The sequence below is a fragment of the Anolis carolinensis genome, chromosome 6, assembly GCF_035594765.1.
Source record: "Anolis carolinensis isolate JA03-04 chromosome 6, rAnoCar3.1.pri, whole genome shotgun sequence".
NCBI classification, from domain to species: domain Eukaryota; kingdom Metazoa; phylum Chordata; class Lepidosauria; order Squamata; family Dactyloidae; genus Anolis; species Anolis carolinensis.
Window position 1 is genome coordinate 96,609,638 of NC_085846.1, and position 23,250 is coordinate 96,632,887.

The following is a 23,250-nucleotide window of genomic DNA, read 5'->3' on the forward strand; positions in this document are numbered from 1 at the left end:
ATCAACAGGGAAGGCCTGGGGAGCAGGGAGGTGGTGTTTCAGTGGTCTATCATGATTCCATCCCCCTGACCAGATTTCCCATCCCACAGTCAACAGCATTCAAGCATATTTACCTAAAGGTGAATAACTGGGACAGAATGGGGATTCTTTTGGTGTACCACCCACCCCACTGCTCCCTTCCTGAGCTGGCCAGAGTGGCTAATAGTGAGACTTCAACATCCATGCTGAGACTGCCCTGTCAGGAGTGGCTCAGGATTTCAGGGCCTCCATGACAACCATGGGTCTCTCCCAAATTGTGTCTTGCCCTACCTATGCTGCTGGGCACACTTTGGACCTTGTTTTTTGTGCAGGATGGGATGATGTTCAGAGTTGATCTTCTGAACAACTCATGCATTCTTTAGTGAGACTTGCAAATTTTATCCTTGTGATTAGTAACTTAAATATGTTTTATTTTTATCTGTGATTTTCTCTTGTATTGTGATTTTCTCTTTGTGTTCTATGCCAATTTTGTTGTATGCAAAAACAAGTATCCACTGTTATAGTAATACAGAAATTGTTTTAGATATTAGTAAACCTATATTTAGTAGCCCCCAGTGGCGCAGTGTGTTAAAGCACTGAGCTGCCAAACTTGCAGACCGAAAGGTCACAGGTTCGAATCCGGGGAGCAGAGTGAGCACCCACTGTTAGCTCCAGCTTCTGCCAACCTAGCAGTTCGAAAACATGCAAATGTGAGTAGAATAGGTACCACTCCGGCAGGAAGGTAACGGCACTCCATGCAGTCATGCCGGCCACATGACCTCGGAGGTATCTACGAACAACGGCAGCTCTTCAGCTTTGAAATGGAGATGAGCACCAACCCCCAGAGTTGGACACGACTGGACTTAACATCAGGGGAAACCTTTACCTTTACCTAAACCTATATTTAGTTCAATGCATCAATATGAATACAAATGCAAACAAGCCAATAAAGGCTGTATAAGATAAAGATGGTCCACCCCAGGAGGCTTATGGATCAGGATGGATTCCTGACAGCTCTTGGGGATTTTCCTGTCATGTCCGTAGGCGATTCTGTCAAAGCTCTGGCTGACCTCTGGAATGGGGAAATGGCCAGGCCCTGAATGTCCCCTCTCATGGAGCAGAGCCAAACCAGCTCCTTGGTTTTCCAAGGAGTTGGTGATAGTGAAGCAAGTGAGATGGAGACTAGAGCAATGTTGGTGGAAAACTCAAAATGAATCTGACCAAGCACAGACTAGAGCGTATTTGATAGCCTAATCCACGGCAGTGGAGGCAGCAAAGAAATCGTTCCTTGCTGCCACTATTGCATCTGCAAGGAACTGTCCAGCTGAGCTGTTTTGAGTAGTCAGGGGGCTATTACATACTTGTCCTCAAGGAAAAATCCCTGACCATTCAGCAGCCTGCTGTGAAGAATTTGCAAGGCACTTTGCAGATAAAGTCACTTAGATCCATTCCGACGTGGATGCTATTATTGTTTGTTTGAAACCTAATCCAGACAAGACAGAAGTACTCCTGGTTAGTCGGAAGGCAGACCAGTGAATAGGGATTCAGCCTGTGCTGGATGGGATCATACTCCCCCTTAAGACACAGGTTTGCAGTTTAGGGGTCCTCCTGGACTCGGCACTGAACCTGGAGGTCCAGGTATCTATGGTGGCCAGGAGAGCTTTTGCACAATCAAAACATGTGTGCCAACAGCACCTGTTCTTTTAGAAGCCAGATCTGACCACAGTGGTACATGCCTTAGTTAGTTACATCCCATCTGGATTATTGTAACATGCTCTATGTGGGGCTGCCTCTGAAGCGTACTTGGAAACTTCAGCTGGTCCAAAGAGCTGCAGCCAGGTTACACACTGGGGCTGGCTACAGGGAGTGGACAACCCCCTGTTAGAGCAGGTCCACTGGATGCAAGTCTGTTTCCAGACACAATTCAAAGTGCTGATTATGACCTTTAAAGCCCTAGACGGTTCAGGTCCAGGTTTTTTGGTTGACCACATTCCCTTGTACAAATCTGCCCGGGCCCTGAGATTTTCAGGAGAGGCCTTTCTCTTGGTCCCACCTCCATCTCAAGCTCAATTGATGGAAACCCCTCGACTCTGGAACACCTTGCGCAGGGAAGCCCAAATGGCCCCTCCCTGCTGTCCTTCTGGCAGCAGGCCAAAATCTTATTCACACAGGCTTTTAAAGATTAGGGTTTTTACGATCTAGTCAGGGGGTACTGTGGTTTTAAACTTTGAATGTATTTTGATGGGTTTTAATTGAATTTTTTAGTGCTGTTTGTGCTTAATTTTGTTTTGAAATTTGTATATTCTAAAATGTATACTAATGGTTTTATGTCAAGTTGCTTTGAGTCCCCTTTGGCAAAATAAAGTGGGGTATACATGAATATAACAACAACAACAACAACAACAACAACAACAACAGCATAAAAAATTATAAGAGGCCATGCAAGGAGAGAGATGACAGGTATTTACAATGGAAGAAACAACCACATTAATCACAACTGAAGCTACCTTTTAATGCTATCGGTTCTGAAGGGTCAGGTCTGGACTGTTGCTAAAAGACATTATTGCTCTACACTATGCTCTGGCCCATATCCACTCACATCTGAGATTTAATTTTTAAAAGTACTTTGCACAACTGCTCATAGGCTCTATGGTAGCACACTTAAACATAAATAGTCTTGTTCCATAACCCAGGGCGAAAGATCAATTTCCCTACACATTTCATCAGCTCGCACCAGTTCTGTCTTTCAAATGGATTTTAAGCACATGCATTTGCAGTAATAAGTATTTTGATTGTATTTTAATGTTTTTAAAAAGATGAAACATGTATTGCAGTTATATTGTCATCCAAAGAAGCTTCAAGTACTTTTACTTCCTTTAAAATAAGGGATTGTTCAGAAGATTAATCTTCTGGAAGTTGGAAGGTGAAAGCTGTTTCCTTGCTCATAAATTGTTCCTTCTCATATTGCAACACTACTGTTGTTTCAAGGTTACTCATGAAGCACATGCTGAAGTTGGAGTGAATTCATATATTGTGGCATAGAGAACATGACGATGTGATTTTTTTTCTTGCATAATAGTAGTATAAAGGTGCCAGAATGTTTTTTTGTGAAATTACCCCAGCATAGAACCTTTAGAAAAAAGTGGAATGCAAGACTTGTAAATATGACATCTTCTAAAACCTCACAATTCTTATTTTAACTTTAGATTTATCTATCCTATCTTCCACTTTACTGTTATTAGAACATCTAGTGCAGTAATCCCCAACCTCTAGTCTTCCAGTCTTTTGGACTTCGACTCCCAGAATCCTCAGCTGCCTTAGCCAATGACTGGGGATTCTGGGAGTTGAAATCCAAAGCACCTGGAAGACCAGAATTTAGGAAACATTGTGCGGGATGATAAACTAAAAGTACTAACAACCTAATCCTGTAAACTGCAGTCGAAACTATGGTCAAGATGGAAACGATTTCCCCCCCGTAACACAATCAGTGCAGTCGTTGACTCTTTGACAATGAGTAACCATCAATTTCCTTTCAAATGATGTTAAACAAATTTGTAGAGGACAGTCATTCTTTTAAATCCCAGTCACGCAGTGTAAGTGTGGTAGAGACAATTCAGTCTTGCATATTCTCCAACTGTTTCAGTTTGGCTGAGACAGAACTCATTAATCCTGTGTGTCCCACTTTTTCACTTGCTTTGTAAATGCCCCCTTCCCTTTTTTGTCATAAGTTTACTTCAGTTGCCAAACTGATTTCACAGGGCAGAACTAATGTTGCACTCAACCCAGCACTCAACAACTTCAGCCTCTGATCGCTTGCATATTCTTTCTCGTATTTGCCACCTTTACCAACAGTCTGATGTTGCCTGGTCACATGTGCCTCAATTTTCATCTATTTCCTTCTGTTGTAGCTGCTAGTGATCGTTGCTTTTCTTTCCTCCTTGGAAAAATCTTTATCATTTTGGGAAAGGGTCCAAATGCTCAGCCATCTCAAGGGCCCCAACCTATCTTTCATGTTCAACCTTCTTGTCTGGCCTTGGAATGACTGCAGTGAAGGTAGAAATGAGACTCCATTGTTGTCATAGTGGGCTGTGAACATACTTGCTGCTTCTCTTCGGCTCTAGCAGGGTGAGCTCTAGACATTTTGTTTTAGCAGAAAAACAAAACTCATTCCGACCTTCAAAAATTTGTGTACACCAAAATCAATAGGCATAGTACCTATAACCAACTAAGTTGTTTTGGAAGAGTTAGAAAAGCCCATGGTGATGCTCCTATCCCTATCTGTAAAGATACAAAAATAACAAAATAAATATTCACTTTGCTGCTATTTTATGGGATCCAAAATTTGCTTGCTGAGACAGCTGACTCTGCCTAACTGTGGCTCCCATATAGGCAAGAGCCATTTGTGTAAATGGTTGTGTGTGTGTGTGTGTGTTTGTGTGTGGGAGGTTTTGTTTCCCCGTAATTTATTATATTTCCATCCTTACACATCCTGCTTTTCCATGAGTGACTGTCTTAAAAATGCATTTGAAAAATGATTTCATACTCTTTGGTCTAATCCACCCCCAAAAGTTACCTGTCATATATAGTGACTCTAGCTGCTTTGAGTCTCTTTTGGGAGAGATAAAGTGGGGTATAATAATAATAATAATAATAATTATTATTATTATTATTATTACTATTATTATTTCCAGATATTCCTAGAGAAAATATTTTACTTAAACCCATGAATAAACAAATCCACAAATAAACTACTCCCATGAATCCATACCCTGTTTCCCCAAAAATAAGACATCCCCTGAAAATAAGACCTAGTACAGGTTTTACTGAATTGCTAAATATAAGGCCTCCCCGGAATGTAAGACCTAGCAAAGTTTTTGTTTGGAAGCATGCCTGCTGAACAGAATACCAGAGCATGCAGGATCGGTAAATGTACGTACCATAGATTGATGTACATGGAAATAATGGTAGTAACAAGAAATTCATGATAGGATTCGCAGTTTGTCTGGTTATGCTGGTTTGTGATGACAACTACTGTACAGTATATAATACATGTTCATTTTTTGTTCAACAATAAATGTGAATTCTTCTTCATGGAAAAATAAGACATCCCCTGAAAATAAGACCTAGCACATCTTTGAAAATGCAAGAGAAAGGTGCTATCTGACTCCCAATGAAAGAAAATGGATAGAAGCAGGAAAGGCAGACAAAGTTTGGGTTTGGCAACTGACTGCTGCCATCACAGAAGACAGAAAGGCATGGGACCTCAATTGTAGGGAATGAAAGAAGGCAGTTCCCTTTGCTTTTTCCCGCTCCCCCTTCATGTGATGAAGACCTATAACTACTTCTAGATACAAAAATATGGAATGTTCTAAAAGAGTTTGTTCTTGTAAGTTTCTTTCTTTCAAAACACATACCTCACAACCTCTGAGGATGCCTGCCATAGATGTGGGCGAAACGTCAGGAGAGAATGCTTCTGGAACATGGCCACACAGCCCGAAAGACATACAACAACCCCACATAACCATTCTTTGTTTGCATGCCCCAAATGTGATGAGATATGAATGAAATACAGGAATATTTTTTTTTGCCGTGATCTCAATGGCAAGAACGTTATAGAATTCCATACCTACTGAACAACTGTGATCCATTCTTTTTGTGAAACTGTTGCAAGTTTTATTCTTGAGATTAGTAATTTTTAATATGTTTTTCTTTTTTATCTGTGACTTCCTTTTGTTATACATGTCCGCACTGTCATGTTGTTAGTGTATGCCAATAAAGGCTGTTGTTGTTTACTTCTTCTCGGATTCATAAAGAGTAGCACGAATTGACTTCCCCAGTTTTAAATTTGCCTAAGAGGTGGCACAAGTTGTTCCTTTCTCTTTGTTTTCCCAGTGTGCCGAAAGATCATCCTAGTAGTGACTGAATAAATGATCTGTTTCCCACATTTCATGAGAGGCATTCCCAGAAAAAAATGTGCTGAGCAGTCATCAGTTTATCACCTGCAACTCAGTGGAAGCTCTTCCTTCCTTTTTCTTCAGCAGTGAAATTAGCTTAGGGAAGCGCAGTTTGAACTCTGAATTCCTGTTATTTCAAAATGCCCCCATGTGGCAGGGCATTTCCTTATCGTTAGACAACCAGAATGCTCTCCCTGAACTATCAGTTCTCAGAAATTAGCACAGCTTTCCTCTTTGCTGGCTTCAACAAGATATGGTACAAAAAGAACGCATTACACGGCATAGTCTGGTGGAAGGGAAGCCAATCGTAACCCACCTACAATGATTGTTCCTTTGCTGTTGGCTTTTCTTTCAGTTTTCCATGGCGCAGATTCACTAGTGGGTAAGTCACGATTGTATCTTAAATGAGGATATTATGATAGAATTGCAACTTAGATTTCTCTGTGCTTAGAAGCCAACAGATACTTGGGATCATGATTTAAACTGCATACTGATTTAAGTAATACCCAATCTTATCTTTGTATAGAGGACTCTGTTGGCTGGTGCTTCGGCTCACAAAATGGTGTTTTTATTCTGTCAATATAAAATGCATTTTAAATCCTTGAAATATGAATTGTGAAGATAGGTCGCTCATTCAAGCAAATGCACAGAATCTTAAATGACTGCATATCATAGAATAAATATTCAGAGGCATATAAAATGATATGTTTACTTTATAATAGTATTACTCAATAGTATGCAGTTCTAGTAGAGATATTTATATAGTTCTGTACATAAAAGAAAAAAAAATGCCTTTGCCTCCAACTTTTCAGCTCTGTTCTCTTTCTAGCTTTGAGAACAATACTAGAGTTGTGACCAAATTATTAGTATGTTTTAATTCTATATGAGGTTATATATTGTAGCAAGGCAATCAGCGGGCTCCATTTCTGAATGGACACATATAGTACTGCACACTGGTGTAAATCTTTTATAATTTTTAGACCATAAATATTTATAATTTAAGGGTTTTTTTTTCAGATTTTGTATATATGTACATAACATGATATATTGGATATAGACACAAAATTGATACACACTTGGCATGAATGTAATGTTATACACAATATTTTAAATAATGTCATGCATCAAACAAGGTTTGTGTAGACCAGAAAACAAAGATGTCACTAATCACCACTACCCAAGTGGCCAATTTTGGATTTTGGAGCATTTTGGAATTTCTTATAAGGGATGCACAACCTATATAAAGGCCATCAGGAATACATTGTTTTCAGTGTTTTCTTGAATGTTATACCTATACCTTGATTGCAGAAATAGGAGTTTGTTGATGTAGCATTTTTTTCACACATTCTGCTTTGGTGTGTTTCCTGCACTTTATAGTGTTACTCCTGCTGAGCAGAACTGTGTACAAGATAACTCAATCAACAAGTGAAGGAGGGCCGCGGTATTATTCCACTGATCTTGTTTTCAAACTTGACAGGTTGATAAAGTCTTTTGTATGGAGAATATGCATATATACTCTATGCTTGAGACCTGGCATTAGGCCATCTACACCGAGTTCAGGAGTGCCAAGAAAAAATAAGATGGGGTTTTCACATGCTACATTGTATATTAGTTCCGATGTCGTGTGATTCTCTGTAGCTACGGGTTCATTCCTGATTTTTATCCAGATACAAGGATCCCCTTAAATCCAGAATACTGCTGTGTCTAAGAGCCAGCATGGTGAAATGGTTTGAGTGTTGGACTCTGCAAATCATGGTTCGAATCTCCATTCAGTCATGGAAACCCACTAGGTGACTTTGGGTTAAAGATTTTGTGCTACAAATTATAAGTGATAGCCACTAACCTGGATGGCTTCAAAATTATTAGACAGATACAAATTCTGCAAAAGGAAGAATCTGAGAAAAAGAAGGATGAACCAGATTCAGCTCCCCCATTTCCTGCTTCCATTATAACTCAGCATGGTGTTAACTAGGGAATTATCTGTTTAATTAAAAGTCTTTAAATGATCTAACCCCTTTAAGTTCTACACCTTTCAAGAACAGTGTGATCTAAACAGATTAATTAATTTATTAGTGTAAGTAAAACAGCACCAGAAAGTCTTCAACTCATTCTAGAAAGAGATGAGGTTCTGCACTAGATGAATCACCACCACAACTGAGAATTACCACAACCGAGGTAACCCTGTGTCTACAACCCTGTGTCTACACTGCCATATACTGCATTATATGAGTCTACACTGACCATATAATGGAATGTCAAACTGAATTATATGTCAGCGTAGATAGGACTAGAGAAGGCCTTGTCTTCTCCTAACCTCTGAAGGTGGAGATACTTGGAAGAACAATGATTTATGTTCACTTTGACATCACATATGCTAAAATTGGCAGAGCAATGCTCCGGCAGCATTTATGGAACCCTAATTCAATTTTTAAAAGTATAAATAGCTAAAAATACCAGTTTTCAGGGTTTTGCTTTCCCCTCTCCCGGGTTTTCAAAAACTAAATTTTGCATAGCATTATATCATTCAAATTCTCATACATTGTGCAATATACACTGGACAAATGTTCAGATGCCATTACATTTTCCACCCTTCCTGGAGGGAAATTGGAGTGACTTACAAAATCTCTCCCTGCCCCCCCCCCCCCCACACACACACACTGTAAATCCTTACAACAGTGCTATAAAGACCAACTGACTTGAGACAGGACTGACTTCAGCATCTGCCTTCTTAGGGCAGATGCTAGGTTTCATTAACAATAACTTTTGCTGGGAAATCCAGGATACCGGGGATTAGTGTCCTGTTGTTCAGCTCTACTTTCCAGAACCGTAGAGACTGGGGTTTTCCAGAAGTTGTAGTCCAAGGAAGAAATGCTTCTGAGCACTTTTCCATAATATTAATGAAGTGTGAACTTTCAGTATTGTCCATATCCTTTTAATTTGGCTCTTTAATGTCATATTGTACTATTAGAGGGTGTTTACTATCAAACATATGTTAATGCTTAACCAAAACTTTTAATACAGGTTGGATATCCCTTATCAAGAAATCTGAAATATTCCAAAACACAAAATTGTCCATATGGGTGGTTGAGATAACGACACCTTTCTGATGGTTCAGTGTATACCAACTTGGTTTCATGCACAAAATTATCAAAATAAAATGTGTATAAAATACCGTATAACATATATGATAAGGTGCATGTGAAGCATATATTAATTTCATGTTTAGACCTGGGTCCAATCTCAAATGTCTCAGTATGTATATGCAAGTACTCCAAAATCCAAAACACTTCTGGTCCCAAGCATTTCAGATAAGGGGCAATCAATCTGTACGGATTATTGTATGGAATGAAAAACCACAATGAATATGTTTCAGGCTGCAGTCCCATGTTCACTGACTTCAAAACAAGACTTACTAGGACTGCATTATCAATTGTTTATAACATTTCAAGTTATGTGTTGCTGTTTTTATTACAGTCTGTAGCAGTATTTTGAAAATTTTGCAAGCATTGCACTTACTAGTTTACATGAATTGTTGATACAACAATGTACTTTATCACCATCGGTGATAATTGTACATTTCCTTGTATTGTCAGTAAGGAAAACTAACTGGCAAACAGCAAGAATTTGTGTCTGCAAACTCGCACTCATCAGCTTTATGCTGCTTCCTAATGGGTTGGAAGCCAAGGAGGACAAGAGGAGGAAACCAGTTTATGGACGAGATAAGTCTAGGTCAGCTTTTTCATTAAAACAGAAGAACATGCATTTCCTGGTTACTCTTCTGCTAAAGAGCTACTCATGGTATTTCAACAATAAAAAAATATAGCATGCTATAATGTATCATAAATATATGGACAAATATATGAATGACAAAATACTGTCTAAAATTATTTTTTTCAACTTTACTCAAGAATAACCCTAGTAAACCAGTCTTCTCTATTGATGTGCAAGCCAGAGAGTAGCTAGTGGGATTATGCTGTATTGTTTACTTGGGGTGGTAAACACATGGTTCAATATATGAAGCACAATAGAAAGTCCTTTGGAGTATTTATTTAGGTAACACACATTTTTTCATAGCTGCATGGTTGATTACTGCTGCCAATGCAAATTTATAAATGGCAAATATGTTTTACATGGAACCCTCACTGATCTTTAATCATCATTTGCTACCAATTTTGGAAAATACGTCAAACTCTAATCATTAGTTGTTAAACACGTTGATGTTATTTTTAATATTTTGCTGACCACAATTCTGTGAATATTTATTTCGGTCAGTATATTTTGCTCCTTTAAACACTTCTATAACATTTTAACAAATCTGTTGGAGATATAAGTAGGATCATATTTTAGTATATTTACATTCATTTTAATTGGCGTGACATCACTGAAAAGGCCTTGTAATGGATGCCCATGAATTGTAGTGATTCAAGGCAGTGGATCAGTATGTAGTGGTTTGAAATATATTAAGGACCTCATCACATGGATCTTGAGAAGCATTGGGGACTGTCTGTCTAGCAAAGGGAATTGTACAGCTAGATCCCCACTCGTCCTGTTTCAAGTTCTGTCTTCCCATCACACATGCTTCTCTCTTCAGGTTTTCCCCCACTGTTGCCCGCATTCGGAACCAATACATGGGGAATCCTTTTCTCCGTCCTTTCCATATTACTTTTTTTAAAATCAGGGAAAACTTCAATATTTGAAAGCCAAGATTAGTATGGACCCATCAGATCCCATCACATGTCTTTTTCGGTGTTAGCGACAGTTCTGGTGCACACCATGGGCTCAGAACACGATTTCTCACCCATATTCTGAATTCCCTCCTTTCAGCATGCTTCAGACCTATTTCAAGGACAAAAGGCAACAAATGGCAGCCAGAAGTAGGCAAATATCATCTGATGGGCTCTGGGCCACTACATCCTTGAAATGGAACTAAAGTGTCCTACAATGGGGAAAATGCTCCATGTGATGAGGTCCTCAATCAAGAATGATTCACAGAGCAATTTGATTCTATTATACAAAGGACTAGTTGTTCTTAACCAATTTCTTTGACATCTTTTGTATTTATTTTACATTTTTGGTTTTCTCACATTTCTGTACAGATACAAGCAAATTTTTGATATATAATCAAGATCACAAGGTTTGTGTAAACGCCTTGAGTTCAAGCTATGTTACTACTGATACCTGCAACCATGAAAATGAAGGACAAATATTCAGATGGATTTCCAGTCACCAGCTGATGAGTATTTCCCTGAAGTTATGTTTGGGAGTGTCTTCGAAAGTTGACTGGACACCCGTAACACTGTACCCATGTGATACAGACAGCAGTCTTCAGAAATGGGAATGCAGAAATGACACTCTGTTTGCCATCCAAGGAGCTGATCTTTTTTTCAACTATGGCAACAAAAATGAGAAGAGAATTATGCTGTACAAAGGATCAGGCCTGTGGAGTAGGTGGAAAGTCTATGGAACCCAAGATGATTTGTGCTCCCGGGGCTATGAAGGTAAGTTTGGACATATTTTAAATGTGCATTAAATTTACTTGGTTGTACTTTTCCTTTAGTCATGGCGCCATTAAAGGCACATAACTAAAGACCCATACTGGTCACCATACTTGCTCTGAGAGAGTTTGGTTATCTATAATGTTCAAATGATAAGGAGGATTTTACTACACCTTAAATGTTTAGTGAATGGCAGTCTGAAGCCAAGATAATAATACACTTTCAGGGTAATATAAATATATGCCAGTGCTGTAATGCCAGATCCTATAATTACTCAATTGACTGCCTGGTGAACAGCATAGCCTTGAGCAAACCCATCTAAAGACTCAATTAGCTCCTTAACCCCTAGGTCAGATTCATGGGAGAATGCTATGTGTGTTTGATTGCAGAACCATTGGCTATATGAGGGACTGTACTCATGCAATCCCTGAGAACCACTTGCACAATGATTTTTACACTAGCATTGTGCCCCAATAGGATTTCAGACTGTCTCATCATTTTTGTAGTTCGAGCCTACTTTCCCAACTGAAAACTTCCCAGATGTGCTTGATTAGAATTCCCAGTGACTAACTTGGCTGGAAGATATCTTACCCTTCAATGTTTCAGACATGCAAACGGATACATGTATGACCAAGCAACACAAGGTGGAAAGGTTTATAATGAAGAAGGATGTGCAAGCTAGGAGAGGCTTTAGCCATTTCTTTTTGCCCGAACCTCTCGGAAAGGGCAAGAAAGTACCCCCTACTTTAATCTGTCCACCTCCCACCTCCCCCAATTGAGTGAAAACAATTTTGCGCTTTGAACTCAGTTTGCCATTCCTGTACTGTTCTTTCCAGATACGTTTACCCTGAAAGGCAATAGCAATGGAGCACCATGTGTATTCCCTTTCCAGTATGGTAGCAATTGGTATGCTGAGTGTACAAATCTTGCCAGGTCAGATGGTTTCCTGTGGTGTTCAACAACGAGGAGCTATAATACAGACAAGAAATATGGGTTTTGCCCAGTTAAATGTAAGTTCTGCAATATTCTTTTAAACATTTGAATTATAAAATTCAAACGTATCTATTATCTAGTAAATGGTTCATGATAAGGCTACCAGCTGGTTAGAAACATGGTTGGTGATAAACCTTTTAGTCAAAAGTTCAATAAAATACACAAGCACATTGCAAAAGTGTCAGCATAGGTGCCTTTTTTGATAAACGAAAAACATTAATGATTTAATAAGACAGCAAGCACTACTCAGAGGTACAGTAGAGTCTCACTTGTCCAACACTTGCTTATCCAGTGTTCTGGATTATCCAACGCATTTTTTGTAGTCAATGTTTTCAATATATCGTGATATTTTGCTTCTAAATTCATAAATACAGTAATTACTACATAGCATTACTGTGTATTGAACTACTTTTTCTGTCAAATTTGTTGTATAACATGATGTTTTGGTGCTTAATTTGTAAAATCATAACCTAATTTGATGTTTAATAGGCTTTTCCTTAATTTCTCCTTATTATCCAACATATTTGCTTATCCAACATTCTGCCGGCCCGTTTATGTTGGATAAGCGAGACTCTACTGTAATTCAAAATATTTTCTTTGCCTTTTACATGATACTCTACAATAGGGATTCTCAAACTTTTTCAGCTGTGGAGCCCTTTTTGAAGCAAATGTTTTTCATGGAGCCCCAAGAAATGTTTATATATATAGCATGGACCAGGTCAGTGGCAGATGGATGGAGAGTGTTTGTGTGAACTAATTCACACAGTGCAAAAAAGGAGAAAATAAGTGGTACCAATAATGGTTGATGCTCTTGGAGGCATTCCAAGAAACTTTGAAAAGCACCCGAAAATTTTGGACAGAACATCAATCCACATGCTGCACAAGGCAGCACTTCTCAGAACTCTGCATATTCTGCGAAAATATCTCTAAATATCCTAGGCCCTTGGGAAGAGCTCGATATTCAGAGACGAATCCCAGATACTTGGACCTAATATGCATGTGTGCTGTGTTGTTATGTACAAATAAATCTATGATGATGATGATGATGATGATGATGATGATGATGAAGAAAATAAAAATAGCAGAAACCCCAGGAGAAAATCCAGTCCAACCCCTTTCTCCCATGCAGGAAAAGCAATATCAGAGCACCCCCAACAGGTGGCCACTCAGCCTTTGTAACAACAACAACAACAACAGCAACAACAACAACAACAAGAGCAACCCAAGGAGCCATCCATTCCAAACCCCTTCTGCCATGCAGAAATGGCACAATCAAAGCACCCTCTGAGTGAAGGGAGGAAATTGGGTTTTGGAAACAAAAAATGCAGGGGGGGAGGTTCTGGGCAGCAAGGAAAAGAGCCTGGGTGGAGAGGGAGGTGGAGGATGCTGCTACTGCTGTTTCTGGCAGAAACTTTATGCCAGAACCATAAAACTTTAATTTTCTTGTATTTCTCAGAAAGAGGAAAGAGGAGGAGGCGGGAAGCAGCATGTGGCCGCAGATCACCCGCGGAGCCCCAAGGGCTCCCCGGAGCACAATTTGGGAACCCCTGCTCTAGAATATGTGCCTTCTCTGTTTTTCCAGTTTAGGTTTGTTTTCTCCTACAGTAGACTCCCATTGTTTAATATTCTATTTGACTGGCCAATAGATTAAAATGTGCCAACCTTGAGTCCTATAACTCTGTACTGTACACCAAGGTAGGCAAAGTGTAGCCCTTTTTGTGACACTCTGGGCCCCCAGGGATTAAAAAAGTGAAAAGTTTATGTCCCCAAATGCTCCTAATGGCCTTCTAGATGACATGTGGTGTGTTCTCCACCTTCCCTTTTCCCACAGCAGTTTTGATCTTTTTTAAAACCAGAAGTAAACCAAAAGTGATTTCCAGTCACTTCTCTTATTAATAAAAGATGGATTTTCTTTGGTCTTACCATAATGAATGTTGGAGGAATATCTTGGTTTTTCCCGTAGCTGATGCAACAGAGCAGCTGTGGAAAAAAGATCCTATGACAAGCATACAATATCAGATAAACTCCGAAGCTGCGCTGTCATGGTACCAAGCAAGTAAAAGTTGTCAGCAACAAAGTGCCCATTTGCTGAGCATCACAGAGTTACATGAGCAAACATACCTGGCAGGTCAGTGTGTGCATATTTTCTAACGTTTTCTGTATTATAACACACAGCAAAGGGAGGTGGCTAAAAACTGTACCATACAACTCACGTTATTTCTACTTCTGACCTCTATTGTGTGCTTTTTTTTTCCGTGTCAGGAGCAACTTGAGACACTTCTGGAGTGCTAATGTTTGCACAGTTCTGATATACATATATACTACAATTGCACTCATTTATAATTCAGGAAATCTAGAAAAATAGAGTTCTTAACGGTATAGAGAAAAGCCTTATTATATATAGGGCAATATGCATATTTTAAGATGAATGTATGGAAGGTGGGATTGAAGATGATATGTGCAATCTCACCCAGCACTTCTAAATTTGTAAAGTGTAATTTCATCCTTATCCATAAGCAAGTTTTGGATAGCATCAGAAAGGGTTAATGTTTAGTTCACTGTCTGTGCCCCTGTTCAGAAGATTTCACTGAACTTTCTGTCCCGGTGATAATTTGAATTTGAAAAATTTGGCTTGTTATGAAGACAGATAAAGCTTTAGTAGAGACACCTTTTCCCCATGATGGCTCTTTCAGGAGTGAATATCCTTTCCTGGGCTTTCCAGATGACATGTGGCATGTTCTCCATATTCCCTTTTCCCACAGCAGTTTTAGATCGTGGAAAGTTCCTGTCACTTCCTGTTGCCTTACACCCATTCTTAACTATAAATCATTTGTTAGTCAGATGTTTGTAACTCAGGGATTAGCCATACAATATTACAAAAATGTGGAAATGTCACTCCTTCATAAATATAAGATTGTAATCAATCCCTTGTTCCACATGTCCAAAGTAATAGGCTGTGAGTGACTCATTGCTTGTAATATGGTACTCCGAGTTATGAGTTTCTGTAGGGATTGTATAAATAATTTGCAGCAATAATTGAATAGAAAATGACATTGTGACAGATGTTACTTCTTTTATAAATGCTTCAGTGGTGGGAAAAGTTTCCAGTTGTTGAAATCCCTCTTCAGTCTCTTCTCCTTCCTAACCTTTGTTTGCCTAGTAACCTGTTGATACTTGCTATAAAGTTTGTATTCCTGAGACTGATGATTTGTTATATTTTGCATGCGCACATAGGGTTAACTTCCAGTTTGACTACTGAACTCTGGTTTGGGCTTAACAGTTTGGACTTCAATAGTGGATGGCAGTGGAGTAATGGCTATCCTTTCAGATATCTTAATTGGGCACCAGGTAACTATTCATGTTGTGATGTGTCGGTTTTGTGACTATATTTTCCTCACAGTCTCAGTTTTGTTCTCTGTTATATCTGTAGTAATAACCTATACTTTTGTCTGCATAATAATACAAATCACAATGAGTCCATTCCTGTGCTCCTCTTGAAGATCTTATTTTGATGGTCAAAACTATAGTTTTGAGTTTAAGTGAGTATGGCTGGAATTGACATGGAAAGATATAAGCGGTCTGCGACCTAAATGCTTCCATACACATCTTCCTGTAGTCTGCATTCAGCTAAGCCCCAACTCTGGAGTTGATCATCATTGGGGGTTAGATTGCCTTCCACAAACAGGACCTTCTTAGTAGCCACTTGAGATTCCTTCTGGCTTCCTATGAATATTTTGGATAATATCTATGCATAGAATTTTGTTTCAGATAACTTTCATTTTCTAGTTTATAAACCATCGTTGCATGTTTTGTTGCTTTCCTGGTCACCACTCTTTGTGGCTTTGGTTATCTCACTGGTTTTGTTTTTTTTAGTTACTGTTATAATTTTTGTTGATCTTCATTTCAATCCTCCAGTCTGATTACAAAGTTGGCATGTTTATTTGTTACACATATCTCCTGCCATTCCATTAATCTCTCAACAATAACCCTGTGAGGTAGATCAGACTGTAAGTAGTGTGACTGGCTCAACATCAATCAATGTGTATCATAGCTCTGCAGTGACTATAACCCATATTTTCTATACCTCACCAGCTCTGACACTTTATAGTAGTGGTTCTTAACCTGTGGATCCCCAGGTGTTTTGGCCTATAACTCCCAGAAATCCCAGCCAGTTTACCAGCTGTTAGGATTTCTAAAAACTGAAGTCCAAAACATCTGGGGACCCAGAGGTTGAGAACTACTGCTTTATAGTGAAACCGCTTAGGTGTTCATTAGCTATAATGGGATTTAAAACAAATGACCATTAAATTATAGCATGCATGATGTATAATCTTTCTGTTTGTATCTGTGTCTTAAAGGAAGTCCTTCTCCAGAGCCTGGAAAAACCTGTGGGACATTTAATCCTGGTAAAGGTGGCAAATGGGAAAGCCTTGAATGTGAAAAGAAACTCGGGTACATTTGTAAAAGAGGAAATTCTACTCTCAACAACTTCATTATTCCTTCAGGTAGGCATACAGCATGGTATGATTTAACAAACTCATAGTACTCTAAGTAGTATATGAGTACTATGTAGAGTACTATGTAATAGTACATAGTATTCTACATAGTACTTGTATACTTCACAACCTCTGAGGATGCTTGCCACAGATGTGGGCAAAATGTCAGGAGAGAATACTTCTGGAACATGGCCATACAGCCTGAAAAACATACAACAACCCTGTGATCCCGGCCCAGAAAGCCTTTGACAACACATAATACTCTAAATCCTTGCAAATCACACACAGGTACCTTTTGCCCATTCCTAATTACAAGGAACTTTGTTTTAGTTACATGAGCAATGGTTGCCCTACCCAAATCCCTGGCAGTGCCCATTTTGTGCTGGCAGCAAAAAGTTTGTAAGGACATATTCAAAACCACCATTGTCAATGGCTTTGGCCTCTGAATGCCGTCACTACTACTACTTTCGTTATGATTGAAATATATATTCTATGTTTCCACAGTGCACTCAAGGCAGTGCAGGTGGCTCTCATCAACCTTTGATTTTCACAACTAATCTGTGAGGTGGGCCAGGTTTAGAGAGAACAACTGATTCAAAGGCATTCAGTGACTTTCATGGTTCATTGATGACTTGAAGCTGGATTGCAAAATTGCCAAAAACTCAAACAACTGGCTCTCAAACTGAAACATATACAACATTCAAAGAAAACCAGAGATACAAGATAAACTGTTGTTTATTATCTAACAAATTTTTGCTTTACCATCACTAAAAATGTTTTTTGTAAAAAAAATTATTTAAAATGAAATCATTTTCATGCTGAAGGGATCCTAACTATAACATTAGCAGCATAAATGCTGGGTTACTGTGAGTTTTCCGGGCTGTATGTCCATGTTCTAGAAGAATTCTTTCCTGACATTTCACCTGCATCTATGACAGGCATCCTCAGAGGTTGTGAGATCTGTTGGAAAGTGAGGTTTATATATCTGTGGAATGTCCAGGGTGGGAGAAAGAACTCTTGTCTGTTTGAGGCAGATGTGAATATTGTAATTGGCTACCTTAATTAGCATTGAATAGCCTTTTAGCTTCAAGGTCTGGCTGCTTACTGCCTAGGGGAATCCTTTGTTGGGAGGTGTTAGCTGGCCCTGATTGATTCATGTCTGGAATTCCTCTGCTTTCTGAGTGTTGTTCTTTATTTACTGTCCTGATTTTAGAGGTTTTTAATACTGATAACCAGCTTTTGTTCTTTTTCATGGTTTTCTCTTTTCTGTTGAAATCGTCCACATACTAATCAAGGTGGCCAATTGCAACATTCACTTCTGCCTCAAACAGACAAGAGTTCTTTCTCCCACCCTGAACATCCCACAGATATATAAACCCCAACTATCTAGTTTCCAGCAGACCTCACGGCCTCTGAGGATGCCTGCCATAGATGCAGGCGAAACATCAGGAAAGAGTGCTTCTGGAACATGGCCATACAGCCTGGAAAACTCACAGCAATCCAGTGATTCCAGCCATGAACGCCTTCAAAATCAGCATGAATGAATGAATGAAACTTTATTTATAGTCCGTCCTATCTCCCCAAGGAGACTCAGTGGCTTACAACAGATACACAGTGGCAAACATTCAATGCCAACAATAATATACAAACAAATCCAAAACAACTCAGTAAATGACAAAACTTAAGTAAACCAAATGTGATGTAACACACATAATTAATTACAAACATATTAAATCCTTAAAATCTCATTACAACATATCTAAAATTAGGATAAAATTGTTACTACATGTCTTCATTTGGGTGTTTTATATACATCTTGTCTTGAGCTCCTGTTATGAACCCACCTAATGCTACATTTCTAACAGAGGCTTCAGGAATGACATACAGGAAAACACCACTTTGCTTTTACAAACAGATTTTGATAAATATTCCTGCCTACCATATGAGTGTGTTGTCAGCTTCCTTCCACTCCCGAGCAGCAAACATGCCCAGGTGCTTCCTAAATTCATCTAAGTTTAAAAAAAAATCTGCTAGAGACACAATCAGTATCTTTATTAGCCAAGCAGAATTCCTTTTGGATGTACTGACTTATAATATTAAGAAATGTATAATGCTTTTTATACCATTGAGGTCTAAAGAGGATTAGATCATAATGTTACACATAATGTTTTTGTAATAGCAAATCATCTTTTGTTTTAACTCAAAAAGAGATGAATATTTTAGAAAGCAGCACCTGTTTACTAAAGGACGAACAACAATAAAAGAAGCCTAGTACAGGTTAAACATCTCTTATCCATAATGTTTGGGATCAAAAGTGTTTTGGATTTCAGATTTTTCCAGATTTTGGAATATGTGTATTTGCAAGCATGGGACCCAAGTTTCAACACAGAAGTCATTTATGCTTCGTATATGCCTTATACACATAGCTTGAAGGATTTTTATACAATATTTTAAATCATTTTGTGCTTGAAATGAAGTTTGTGTAAAGTCCCCCCCCCCCCCCCCCGAACACTTTGGGATGACATAACTATGAAACTACTTCAAGCTACAGAGACAGAACTTACTCTAATTCTTACCCAAATCTGTCAATAACTATGGAAAACAAAACAATGGCATACAGTATGGAAATAATCAATATGGAGCCAGAAAGGGTGCATGTTGAAGGCCATTTCTGTAATCAGTTCTCAGCACACAACCAGAAACATCCTTATTACATGGATAAACCTCAGACTTTGCGTGAATTATGTTGTTGTTGCTAAACCTTTCCTCTTCTGTTGGTTTTCAGTTATAGCATATATCTTTTAAACAGCACTTCTTACATTCTTGCTTACTATCCTTATATAGGAAAGTGGCCATTTAATAACATTTTGGCCTTCAGCCACATCACAGTAGTAGTTTGCTTGGAGCAGAGTTTGGAGCCATTTCCCGTTTCAGGCAGAGTTGAGATGATAGCGTCTGCTATGGATGCCAAGGATGACTCTTTCTTTATCTCACAGACGTTTCACACAGTATAGAGTGAAAACTGTAACATCATTTGGAAAGCCACATATAGTTGACAGTCTGCTCAGGAACAGTGCAAGAACTAGAACAGCTTTTTTCCTGACAAGTCATGAGTAGGCTAGTCAGAAGAAAAAAAGACATGTTGTAGCTGTCGCCAAAAATGATGGAGCAAGGCTTTGGGAAAGGCCCTAAGCCTTTCCCAAAAAGCTGTATACTGGCAGCAGGGAATATGTAGACTCTATCTAATCTCATTTGGAAGTGTTATTATATTCACAACACACTAGAAAGAATTATAGAAACTGGACTACTTTTATTAAGGAACTGTTCTCTTCTTTCAGATCAACTTATTTGACAGCAGTTCTTTTGACACAAATGAGTGAATTCCATTAAACCCAACACAGGATTGCGCAGTTGTTGTTATTATCATTTATTTGTACAGACCACCTTTGTACATGTGCTTTACAAGTTGATCCCCAAATGTCCCTTTTCCTTAGCCAACTACTTCTTCTTCTTCAGTCCCTTCCAGATAGGCCCTATATCCTAGGATCTGATCCCAGGTTTTCTGCTTTAAACTGGATTATATGAGTCCGTACTGACAGATAATCTGGGAAAAACAGAAAACCTGGGATCTGATCCTGGGATATAAGGCCTATCTGGAAAGACCCATATTCTCCCTAGCCATATTGCAGCAATTGAAACCAAGATGTTTCAACACAGTTTGAACAAAGTAGCCTTCTCTTTTCTCATACAGCAGTACAGACTGCTGTACACCATGAACAACAACAATAACAACAACAAAAGGTTTTATAACCCGCCCTTCCCTGCAGCTCAAGGCACGATGATGATGATGATGATGATGATGATGATGATGATGATGATGATAATAATAATAATACATCACACAGTCCTAGATGCTTAGGAAGTGTTCGGCTTGTGATTTTGTGATACAAAATCCAGCATATCTATCTTGTTTGCTGTGTCATACAATAAAATAATAATAATATAATACACATTATTTATATTCCACCCTTCTCCCCTAGGGGACTCAGAGCCAATTACAACATTTTACACAGACAAACATTCAATGCCTTTCCATTCAAATACAATGAGACATACAAACAAAGGCAAGGCTTCTTTCATTTCCAGCTTTCTGAAGGTGGTGCTCATCTCTGGCTCAAGGGATACCCAGAAGCACATACTCCAACTTTGGGTGTGTAAGGAGCGACTTGAGAAATTGCAAGTCGCTTCTGGTGTGAGAGAATTGGCTGTCTGCAAGGACGTTGCCCAGGGGACGCCCGGATGTTTTTTGATGTTTTTACCATCCAATTATAAAGAAAAACACATACCCCAATTCTGTTACTGCATTGAACCAGATCTTACCTAGAAAGATGGTTAGATGAGAGACCAAGACTCAGGACCTCATCACATTGAGGTCAACATTAGCAGGGGGTTTGCCATGCATCATGGAGAATCTGACCAGCCACGTGGGGAACCCATCGCCCCACATTGCCCCTTACCCATTTCACAGGGGGAAAGTGCTCAGCTTTACACCGTTCTTCTCAATGAGAACATGGAAGCCACTTTCACCTCAGTTCAGGGACAGAACCCCACTGAAAGTAGATCTATATCCTTTGATGAGATCCGGAGGGCATCCTTCCCTGAACTGAAGGGAAAGTGTTGTAGGATGGGCAATTTTGCCTATGTGATGAGGTCACAAGAATCATATATATATTGCTCTGAAGTCTGGATTTAAAATGGTAAGGCAAAATGTTCATGCAGCATCTCATGTTCATGCATCTCTTCAATAACTGCTGTTGGGGGTGGTTGTTTTGCAGAATCGAATGTGCCCTTTAAGTGTCCTGAAGGGTGGATATCATATGGAGGCCACTGTTACAAGATTAACAGAGAAACCGCCTTGTGGAATGATGCGTTAACTTTGTGTAGAAAGGAAGGTGGAGATCTGGCGAGCATTCACAATGTTGAAGAATACAGCTTCATATTTGCTCAGCTTGGATACAGTAAGTATTATACATGTTTTGTTAATATTCAGTTCTAACAACAACATGTTTTTTCCATAATTGTGTTCCTTTTATGGCAAGAAAAAGATGGAAGAAAGAAATCCCAAATATATTACAAATGGATGGATAGGCCTCCAGTAAAATTCCATGAACAAAGCAATTAAAAGCTTCATCCCAAAGTCCTGGACTTCCTATATTTCTGATTTCAGGCTGAAGCTTAATGTGAATGAATCTGAGGCTCAACCAAAACAGTTCTAAATGCCAATCCATTCATCTATACCCGTGTTTCTCAAACTGTGCTCCTCTAGGTGTTTTGGACTTCAGCTCCCAGAAATCACTTACCAATTGTGGGAGCTGAAGTCTAAAACATTCGGGGGAGCACAGTTTGAGAAACTCTGATCTACACAGTTCTAAGACTTTTTAAAATCTAAATTATCATTTAAATTGTTAGTGAATATTATCATTAGCATCTACAGTTGTCCCAAAGGATGAATTTTTCACATAATTCTGAAGCAAGAAAGAACTGAATTGAAGCAAGTTGTGGAAAGTGTTGTGTACAATAGGCCAAAATATTCAGAACTGGATGGCTGTGTTGTGTTTCATGCAGCACAGTACAAAACTAGATTCAAGATAAGGGAACAAATAGGAAAGCCTAGTGTGTGTTTCAGGAATCCCTAACCAGGGTTGATAGGAAATTTAAGAAAACTGTATAAAAAACATGCTCTCTGTCATGACCCAAAGAGTTTAATAAAAAGCCAATCAGTTCACTACATTCTGCCTGATGATTTTGAATTAGTAGAGGACGTTCAGTGCACTCATCTTGGCAGTAACATTTCATTTGTTATGGTCCAAGCTTCAGTTAAAAAGGAAACACCTGGTATAGTTTGGCGCAGAATTACTAACTCAGTTTCAGTGACAGAAAACTCTTATTGAAGGACACCAGATAGTTCAGGCAACTCTTATGCCAGTAACATGCAGTTGTTCTGTAAATACATTATCTGATGCTGAATAAGCCTTTGGTAAAACCAGAAAATGATAATTGTAGAACTGTTTCTTCATATCTCAGTGCTAATCATTGCTGGAAATATACTATTCAGTCCTCCACTGATGCTCAACTTGAAACTTATATTTTCAACTTGGTTTCAACTATAATTTCAACACTTCTGTCTATGGTATGTGCAAATCTGTGGGTCCATGGAGGTCTATGCATTCTTCCTATTTTCCCACCTGACTTTTCCATAAATACTTCTCATTGAAGAACATAGTTTTAAATGAA

The 23,250-nt window shown here is 38.9% G+C and overlaps 1 protein-coding gene across 1 annotated transcript in view; it reads left to right on the forward strand.

The window, feature by feature from the left end:
* Positions 1-6,067: 6,067 nt before the first annotated feature.
* LOC103279104 (macrophage mannose receptor 1) overlaps positions 6,068-23,250 on the forward strand; it is a 53,709-nt gene continuing 36,526 nt past the window's right edge. The window contains exons 1-7 of the mRNA XM_062983832.1: positions 6,068-6,354; positions 11,069-11,470; positions 12,304-12,477; positions 14,424-14,588; positions 15,695-15,808; positions 16,819-16,965; positions 21,792-21,974. Coding sequence (XP_062839902.1) covers positions 6,294-6,354; positions 11,069-11,470; positions 12,304-12,477; positions 14,424-14,588; positions 15,695-15,808; positions 16,819-16,965; positions 21,792-21,974 — 1,246 coding nt within the window. The 5' untranslated portion in view covers positions 6,068-6,293. The remainder of the gene's footprint in view (positions 6,355-11,068; positions 11,471-12,303; positions 12,478-14,423; positions 14,589-15,694; positions 15,809-16,818; positions 16,966-21,791; positions 21,975-23,250) is intronic.